Source organism: Cololabis saira, chromosome 21 (genome assembly GCF_033807715.1).
Source record: "Cololabis saira isolate AMF1-May2022 chromosome 21, fColSai1.1, whole genome shotgun sequence".
Lineage (NCBI taxonomy): Eukaryota > Metazoa > Chordata > Actinopteri > Beloniformes > Belonidae > Cololabis > Cololabis saira.
This window is the reverse complement of record NC_084607.1, coordinates 24102476-24112857: the sequence shown is the minus strand read 5'-3', so window position 1 is coordinate 24112857 and position 10382 is coordinate 24102476. Positions and strand designations below refer to the sequence as shown.

General features: G+C 38.9%; 1 protein-coding gene across 1 annotated transcript; it reads left to right on the top strand.

The window, feature by feature from the left end:
* The first annotated feature begins 278 nt into the window (after positions 1–278).
* LOC133421557 (golgin subfamily A member 6-like protein 24) lies at positions 279–8912 on the top strand. Its single transcript, XM_061711211.1, has 3 exons — positions 279–2045; positions 2253–2391; positions 8902–8912. The coding sequence occupies exons 1-3, from the start codon at positions 279–281 to the stop codon at positions 8910–8912; spliced, it is 1917 nt and encodes a 638-aa protein (XP_061567195.1).
* Positions 8913–10382: the final 1470 nt, after the last annotated feature.

Here is a 10382-nt window from a genome sequence, read left to right as displayed (position 1 = left end):
TTAAAATGGATAAACAACTGCAGACAGAGAATAAAAATATACTGCAGCAGATCTTAAGATCTAAGATCCTGGAAGAGACAAAAAGAGATATGGAGGAAATGAAATGTGAGTGTAAGACATGGACAACTCATGTGATAGAAAATATGAAGGAACTATTAGCAGAAAACAGGAGTTTGCAGCAATATGTGAAAAATATGGAGAACTCTGGGAAACAGCTGGAAGAGCAAAAGGAAAAGTTGCAACTGGAAAAAAGAGAAATTAATGAAGTAAAGATTAAAATGGATAAAGAACGCCAAGAACTCCAGACGCAGAAGGAAAATATGCGGGAGCAGATATTAAACTTAGAGGATGAACATAATAAGATAAAAGAAAAATTAGAAAGATGTATGGAGGAAACTAAACAGTTGAATGAGAAAGCGAACATTTATTTGATGGAACAGAATAGAAAATTGGACCTGGAGCAAAGAAATGTCTGTGACATCAAACTGAAACTGCAGGAAGACCGTGAAAAACTCGAAGAGGAAAAGAAACAATTTGAAGAGGTAAATAAAACAATTGAAATTGAGAAAACTCTGATGCAGCAATCAAAACTCAAAGAGGAGGAAATTATGAAGGAACTAATAGCAGAAAATGAGAGTTTGCAGCAACAGGTGGAAAATATGAAGAACGACAAGAAACAGCTGGAAGAGCAAAAGGAAAAGTTGCAACTGGAAAAAAGAGAAATTAATGAAACAAAGAATAAAATGGATAAAGAACGCCAAGAACTCCAGATGGACAAGGAAAAGCTGATGCAGCAGAGGTTAAACTTAGAGGATGAAGATAATACGATAAAAGAAAAATTAAAAAGATGTATGGAGGAAACTAAACAGTGGAATGAGGAAGTGAACATTTATTTGATGGAGCAGAATAGAAAATTGGACCTGGAGCAAAGAAATGTCTGTGACATCAAACTGAAACTGCAGGAAGACCGTGAAAAACTAGAAGAGGAAAAGAAACAATTTGAAGAGGTAAATAAAACAATTGAAATTATGAAAACTCTGATGCAGCAATCAAAACTCGAAGAGGAGGAAATTATGAAGGAACTAATAGCAGAAAATGAGAGTTTGCAGCAACAGGTGGAAAATATGGAGAACGACAAGAAACAGCTGGAAGAGCAAAAGGAAAAGTTGCAACTGGAAAAAAGAGAAATTAATGAAGTAAAGATTAAAATGGATAAAGAACGCCAAGAACTCCAGACGGAGAAGGAAAATATGCGGGAGCAGATATTAAACATAGAGGATGAACATAATAAGATAAAAGAAAAATTAGAAAGATATATGGAGGAAACTAAACAGTGGAATGAGAAAGCGAACATTTATTTGATGGAACAGAATAGAAAATTGGACCTGGAGCAAAGAAATGTCTGTGACATCAAACTGAAACTGCAGGAAGACCGTGAAAAACTAGAAGAGGAAAAGAAACAATTTGAAGAGGTAAATAAAACAATTGAAATAGAGAAAACTCTGATGCAGCAATCAAAACTCAAAGAGGAGGAAATTATGAAGGAACTAATAGCAGAAAACAAGAGTTTGCAGCAACAGGTGGAAAATATGAAGAACGACAAGAAACAGCTGGAAGAGCAAAAGGAAAAGTTGCAACTGGAAAAAAGAGAAATTAATGAAACAAAGAATAAAATGGATAAAGAACGCCAAGAACTCCAGATGGACAAGGAAAAGCTGATGCAGCAGAGGTTAAACTTAGAGGATGAAGATAATACGATAAAAGAAAAATTAAAAAGATGTATGGAGGAAACTAAACAGTGGAATGAGGAAGTGAACATGTATTTGATGGAGCAGAATAGAAAATTGGACCTGGAGCAAAGAAATGTCTGTGACATCAAACTGAAACTGCAGGAAGACCGTGAAGAACTAGAAGAGGAAAAGAAAGAATTTGAAGAGGTAAATAAAACAATTGAAATTATGAAAACTCTGATGCAGCAATCAAAACTCGAAGAGGAGGAAATTATGAAGGAACTAATAGCAGAAAATGAGAGTTTGCAGCAACAGGTGGAAAATATGGAGAACGACAAGAAACAGCTGGAAGAGCAAAAGGAAAAGTTGCAACTGGAAAAAAGAGAAATTAATGAAACAAAGATTAAAATGGATAAAGGTCTCCAAGAACTCCAGATGGACAAGGAAAAGCTGATGCAGGAGACGGATGAACATAATAAGATAAAAGAAAAATTTAAAAGATATATGGATGAAATTAAACAGTGGAAAGAAAAAGAGAACATTTATTTGATGGAGCAGAAGAGAAAACTGGACCTTGAGAAAGATGAACTTGTCAAATCCAAGAGACAACATCAGAGAGAAATAGAAATGCTGGAAGCATCAAAGATTACAGAAGCACTATGTAACTTTTCCACCTTAATATAATATTATCAGTTTTCAAAATAGCGTGTAAACAATTGAAAAAAACTGTAAAGGCAGAGGAAAACCATTGGAAAATGAGAGACCAAAAGTTGTGTAATTTCGGGCAGGTCCAGAAAAGATGTGCAAGAGAACCTTCTGCTTCATTCATCATTCATCATTCATCCTCGATCTCAATACCAAGCTTACCTTCCCAGGCTTGTTTTATTTTGAGAGTAGACGAGTCCAGAGTACTTGAGAAGTAACCAACCAACCCTGAAATCAGGTGTTTTGCTTCGGGGGGGCCTAGGAGGGATTTGAACAGTGCATTTTTTCAGCTGGTAATTCAGATGACTTAGTAGCCTGTTGAACATAGTGTCTCAATTGTAAATACCTGAAAAAAATAGCTTTTGAAAAAGAAAATTTGGACTGCAGTTGTTCAAAAGAGCCAAAGTGTCCACCAACGTAAAGGTCTTTTAAACTAATAATACCCTTACAGCTCCACTCGCTAAAGGCTGTGTCCATAAGAGATGGTAAAAAGTCATGGTTCTGCCAGATTGGAGCATTTACAGAGGTGTCTGGAAACACACAACATGACCTGTCAAGATGGAGGCCAGGAGGACCTGCTTGTGGAATACAAACAGCTAAACTGGAAGTTTGCCTACATTGTAGTCTCAGCTTAATGCAATAATTGTGGAGTGTATGGGGTAACACCTATAAAACAAATACAAACCCTATTTTCTTATTACAGAAAAGAGCTTTAAGGATAATTAATAGATCTTACTATTATGAACCAACAAATAATATCTTTTTTAAATATAATTGTAGCCACGAGGCCACAAATCAACAATAACTCAGTTACTTGCTCTTAACTTAAATTGTCAGTTACTTAAACTTAACTTAAACAAGGACTTAAACCTTAAACTAAATAGCTGCTGCTGCCTGGCGTCCTCTATGGACTTAAGAAATATTAGTGGATACCCAGTTAAAGGAACTAAAGTGAATGGGGAGGGCAAGGGTTAAACAATAATCACTAATTTAATCTCACACAAAATATATACAAATTCCAAATAGATAATTTCTTATTATTAGTGCAACAGAAACAACACACAAATTGATTTATCTAATCTAAACCTTATGTAAATATACAATGCCGAATTAACCCTATTTAATCCTATTCTAATGTCGACATGTTGCCCGGGGGTGGAGCTCTGTGTGATGGAGATGACAGCGAGTCCCGAACACAGACGGGGGGGGGGTGAGCAGGGGGAGGGGCGTCCAAGCCCCGCTGCTGTTCAGACGAAGGGGAGGGTGGAGATGTCCGCGGTCCGTGCGGGATGAGAAGGGGGGCGTGGCGGGCTGGTGAAGGCAGTCGGCAGGCAGGTGGTCCGGTCCTCAGGACAGGGGAACTTTCACAGATTGTCCGACGTCGGAGTTTCAGCCGTGAGCAGGAAGGATGCGTTAGCATGAGCTAACGCAGCTAACTGGCTGACTAGTCCAACTTAACTAGCCAGCAAACTCCGACCAAACTACTGTACATGAGACAGTACAATCTTCAGGAAGTGTCTTCCTCTTTGTGGATAAGCAACGTTACTTATCCACTTAAAGTCACAACTTAATGACCAACAGTTCTCCGCTAAACACGACGCCGACTCCTCTCAGCTGTTCTCAGTCTCAGCTGTTTTTCAGTCTTAACTGCCGATGCGCGCTCCCGCGGGCTCCCGTTGGAACCAAACGGACCGTTGACGTTCTCCCCGCGTGCACGCACACACACACACAATAAAGTACATTCTATCACGTTCTCTACAATCACACAACACAGTACCGCAGCATAACATAAAAATGCAACATAAAACATATGTAAGGCATTAATATAACTTTTCCATGCAGAAATCATAAACCAAATATAACAAATAAACTAATAATATAAAAACTAGAAAATTTCTAGAAATTTTGATATGGGCATGCCCTACCGCCCATTCGACCCCTCTCGCTGCTTTGGTTTAGGGCTGTAGTGGTTGTGTTCGGGGTGGTTCTATGTCAGTTTGAGGTGTTTACGGTTGTATTGCATTCATTCCTGTGCTCCCAATAGTTATTAAAGGCGTGCGCTTTTTGGCGTCTAGCGCCCCCCACGGTGACACTTTTGACTGAAAAAAGTAATGCCCATCGAGGCAACATGGAGACGCATCTAACGATGTATGCCATGCATGGGTGCACGTTGTGGTTCAGGCTACATTAATGGATAGGTTTTTGTTTCACCGTGGTAAAAAAACCCATTCGAATGAATGGGGCCATTTGGCATGGATTTTGACATAAAATTTCCTTAAATAACAGCTTCATGAAATTTGAATATGTTGAAGCCCAGAGCGTGCCGAGTCGGGGAACATTTGTAGGATGTCTCTACGATAATCTGTTGCCTAGCAACAAGCGTCCAAAGTCAAACGGAAATAAAGAAAAAAATGAAAGGTCATTATCGCAAAAAGTGTAATAATTGGCATAATGAGCTTGGACGGTCCGTTAGTGCCAATCGGGCCGAGTGTTTGAAAGTTTGAACGATGTCTCTACGATAAAGTCTGGCCGAGCAATAAACGTTCAAATTTTTGCCTTTTTTTTTGCTTTTTGGCATCTAGCGTTGCCACGGTAACACTTTCGACTGAGAAAAGTAATGCCCATCGAGGCACGATCGAGACGCATCCAACGATGTATGCCATGCATGGGTGCACGTTCCGGTCTGGGCAGCATTAACAGATGTTTTATTCACATGCTCCCCCATACAAATGCATAGGTTTTTGTTGCCATGGTAACAAGCGCCATAGGATAGAATGGGACAATTAGGCTTCAATATCTCAAAAGCTGTAAACGACAGCGTAATGAGACCTTAGTATGTTGTAGTTCACAGCAACCCGAGTCTTTTAACGTTAAATTAAAGTCTCTACGATATCGTGTTGCCGCGCAACAAGCATCCGAAGTTCCGTTAGCATCAAAATGAACAATGTGGAATATCTCAAAAACCGTAATAGCAAGCTTGACGAGACTAAAATATGTTGCAGTACAAAGCGTCCCGGGTTTGTCAATGTTGTAATGATGTCTGTACGATAAACCGTTGCCTAGCAACAAACGTTCAAAATAAAAGGGATTTTTTTTTTAAATTGAAAGTTAAATATCGCAAAAACCGTAATGACTAGAATGATGAAGTTGTATGGTCCTTTAAAGACTATCGGGCCGAGTGTTTTAAAGTTTGAACGATGTCTCTACGATAAAGTTCGGCCGAGCAATAAGCGTGGGAATTTTCGCCTTTTTTTTTGCTTTTGGGCAACTAGCGTTGCCACGGTAACCCCTATTACTGAGAAAAGTAATACCCATCGAATCACGATGGAGACGCATCCAACGATGTATGCCATGCATGGGTGCACGTTGCGGTTCGGGCCGTATTAACGGACGAAAAAAAGTGCGGAATAAGAATAATAAGAAAAGGGAAACCTTTTCTGTATACCAATATATCGCCTTCATTTTCATGTTTTTCCTCATTTTTTCGGGCGTGTTTTAGTTTTTGGGGATTTTTTTTTCCCACATCCGAGCGGGGTCATGCTGTACACCCGCTGGTGTGACGTGGGACTTTTGCGACTTTAGCTTGTTAGCAAAATGCTAGCAACATTGCCCTTTGGGCCATTCTGGACGATTGCAATATGGTCATGCCATTACTTGGCATGCCCATAATAAGATTTTACAGGGGCTGACTCTGGCTGGGCTTCATTACAATAATACTCTAAAATTCCATGATATAGTAGAGCAGAAAACGGTTTTAATTGCCTTTAAAGCCCAGCAGAAACTGCTTCCAAACTGCATTCAGGATTTGTTCCAAATAAAAGAAACCCGCTATGACCTGAGGGGGAAACTCATGTTTGAGACGACGACAGTAAGAACAAATATTAAAAAGAGATGTACATCAATTAAGGCAAAGAAATATGAAATAGTTGTGACAACGACCTTAAAATGTGCAGTTCTATCTACAAATTCAAGAAAATGTTTAAAGAAAATATTGTGAATAAATATAAAACACTATTATAAAGTATATTATCAAAAACATTCTAGAATGTGAAGTGCAATTTTATATTTTGTCTTATTTATTTTTTTGTCTTCTTTATGCATTATTTGTTTTCATGGATTAATGCTAATGTTTCAGATTTAAGTTGATCACAAGATAAAAAGGGTATAAGCCTACACCTTCAGCCTACACCTTTTCGGCAAAAGCAATGTTTATTTTACTTTTTTCATTTTTTGTTTTGTAAAAATGGCTTAACTTGTACAAGGCTTAAGACAGAAATAAAAAATAAAGACTAAAATAAAGACTGAGAAATTTTTTAAATGTTGAATTTTGTTGTATAAACAATGTAGATGGTTTAATAGTTTTCAAAAGGCTGGGCATTGTGGTTATCAGACGTCATACGACGCAGCCACGCACGCAGCAACGGTTGTGTCTGACCTCCAACATCAGCAGCCTCACCTCACGCTCGTCCTATGTATATATAATATATATGTATGTATGTATGTATGTATGTATGTATGTATATATATATTATATATATATATATATATATATATATATATATATATATATATATATATATATATATATATATATGTGTGTATGTATGAATATGTGTGTAAGTAGATATATATAGAGCAGATTGAGTTAATATACAGGACTGTCTCAGAAAATTAGAATATTGTGATAAAGTCCTTTATTTTTTGTAATGCAAAAATGTCATACATTCTGGATTCATTACAAATCAACTGAAATATTGCAGTTGATTTTATATTTATATAAATATTTATATGGGCATGTGTGTACAAATATATAGAAATATTAAACTATGTGTATGGCTCCACCCTCCCATAAACCCCACACCAAAATAAAAAATGTTAAAAATCCCGGGCAGCATGGAGGTTTCAGTGATCAGCACTGCAGCCTCACAGTCCACCTGTGGGAGTCAGGTGTTCCCCCATGTTGAGTGGGTTTCTTCCGGACACTCCGGTTTCCTCCCACATGCCCTGGGAAAAGGTGTAGGCTGAAGCATGAGCTTGTGATGGATGCCTACCCTATTATCATACAATCAGTACACACACACACACACACACACACACACACACACACACACACACACACACACACACACACACACACACACACACACACACACACACACACACACACACACACTGCAATAATACATCTGTTACACCATCATCAGAGGTGGAAAAAGTACAAAAATATTGCACTTAAGTAAAAGTACAAATTTTCTGCTTGAAAATTACTTAAGTAAAAGTAAAAAGTACCCATTAAGAACATTACTTAAGTAAAAGTATAAAAGTACCTCAACTTAAATATAATAAAGTACCAAAAGTACATGGTGTAAAATGTACTTAAGTACAAAAGTAAAAAGTACAAACTACAAAGTACAAAGTACAAAATTCAAAGTACAAAATTATTTTCAAAAGGATTGCAAAGAAATGAAGAATCCAAGAATTTGCTTACAACTCTAAATAATGGTGATATTATTCTGACCCCTTTAGCGTTTGTTTCCATTACCCCATTTTAATTTCTCCCTTTGCTCATCACTGCTGCTGTACCCCATTGGCCCCGCTGACAGGTTCACCCCCAGCCTGTATATGCAGTGACAAAATTAAGCAACCCCAGCTGATAAAGGATGAGACTTTTGAATTTTTAAATGCCAAAACCACCTTAGAAGGGGTGGAATCAAAGAATGGTGCGCATGGACACGCGTCGGCTTCCGCTCAAGGCTGATTTATGGTTCCGTGTTACACCAACGCAGGGCCCGTACCCTACGGCGAGGCTCTGCGTCGATTTAACGCGGAACCATAATTCAGGCTTCAGTCCTCATCGGTACTCGACGCAACAGCGGTTCCTCCGGCCTTCCGGCCCGCCTCTGCGGCGCAACTCTCCCGGGAGCTGCGGCTCCTTCTCGGTATATTCATGCGCCCCCCTTCCTTCCCGTCCGCCTTATGGTTCCGCGTTAAATCGACGCACAACTTACGGCGTAGGTTGTGCGTAGCCGCGTACCCTACGTACTACAGCTCTGCGCCGGTGTAACGCGGAACCATAAATCAGACCCCGCTGTGCTGTTCTTTAATTTGTAGCGAGTAACGCGACGTGTCCAATTTTAAATATAGCGGATTAAAAGTACGATTTTTTTCCTTGAAAATGTAACGAAGTAAAAGTAAAAGTACAGAAAAATGAAAGTATCAATAAAAGTACAAATTCTCAAAAATCTTACTTAAGTACAATAACGAAGTACTTGTACTTCGTTACTTTACACCACTGACCATCATACAGTATATTATATGGTGGTGGGTGCGAAGAAGCAAACAAAAGCCCAGTAATAATAGTTACACTATGAAATTTGGTGTCAATGAATTACAATATATCCGTACAGTTTATTACAGTATTTTTTTATACCCGTTGATAGTCTTAATTTTAAACATTCTTTTGAAGGTATGGATTGAACTACACATTCTTAAGTCCTTTTTTATCAACAATTCCATAGTTTTACACCATTTACTGAAATACAATGTTCTTTTGACTTTGTTCTTGCCTTTTAGTTTTTGAACGAACCAGCATTCCTCAGTTCATATTTGTTTTCCTGGATTTCGAACAGCTCCTGGATGCTGCGTGGAAGGAGATTGTTGTGAACTTTGAATGGGACCAATAAGGTTTGCAACTTGACTATATCCCAGAATTTGAGAGTATTTAAATTTATAAAAAGAGCATTGGTGGGCTCATGGAACGCTTTTCTCTTTATTATACGTATTTTTAAGTTTTAGATGGGTCTTGTATGTGTTTCCCCACATCTCCACACAGTAAGACATGTATGGAACTACAAGGGAACAATAAAAGATGTTGAGTGACTTTGAGTTTAAAAATTATTTTGATTTATTTGCAATTGCAATGGTTCTAGACATTTTCTTTTTGACATAATTAATGTGTGATTTCCATTTTAATTTATGATCAATGAGTGTTCCAAGGAATTTGTATTCTGTTTCTCTTTCAATGGGAATATTGTTGATTTTGATAGAAATTTCTTCATTGATCTTTTGGTTTCCAAATATTAAAAGCTTGGTCTTGGATTTTATGAAAAAGTGGTTTGACACTAATAAACTTAAGACATTCAAGGCCTGTTTAAAATATACATTAAATGCCATAATAGGTCTCCTGCAATATCGAACACTTTTATTATTTTGGATTTAATGAATAATTCATATAATATAAAATATACCATATCAAGGCCCAGGTAACTGTGCTTTTGATACTCGGTACACAATTTGGTTACATTCCACCAATTTGGATGTGAAGGTTTTACTCAAGTGGAGTTGAACAAGTGTTTTCTGAACAAGGATATAAGCACTGATCAAAATGATGATCACTTATGATCAAAAAACTTACAGCAGAGACTGAAACTGTAGCACGGTTCGTTGCTACGGGGGTCACACAGACAGCAGACACCGGGATATTTGTAGAAATGTATCTTTATTTCTACAATGTTTTCACGTCTTTTTAGAGGATCTCTGTGCATCCGCACTGTCATCAGAGCTGCACCTCTGCTCCGCTCTGCTTCCGTCCTCTCTCGTCTCCAGAGCCCACACCCTACTCTACCTGTGCGCCACTCCCCCGCACTCCCTCTCTCCCCTGCAGACCACGCCCCAATCCTGCACCCTGCCACATACCCCCATCGCCCGACTCAGGCCGGGGACCGTCTGGCCTAGCCATCCACACCCCCCCCCCCCAGGGACCGCCATCTGAGCCCCCGGCCTGTGAACCACTCTGAAATTAAAGGGCTAAAGCCAAATACCAACGTGTGATCCGCCCATTGGTATCTTTCATGCGATGGAGCCACTGGAGGGGAGCATGATCCGACCAGAGGGTGAATGGGCGCCCCAGCAGGTAGTAGCGCAGGGACCCGACCGCCCACCGAATGG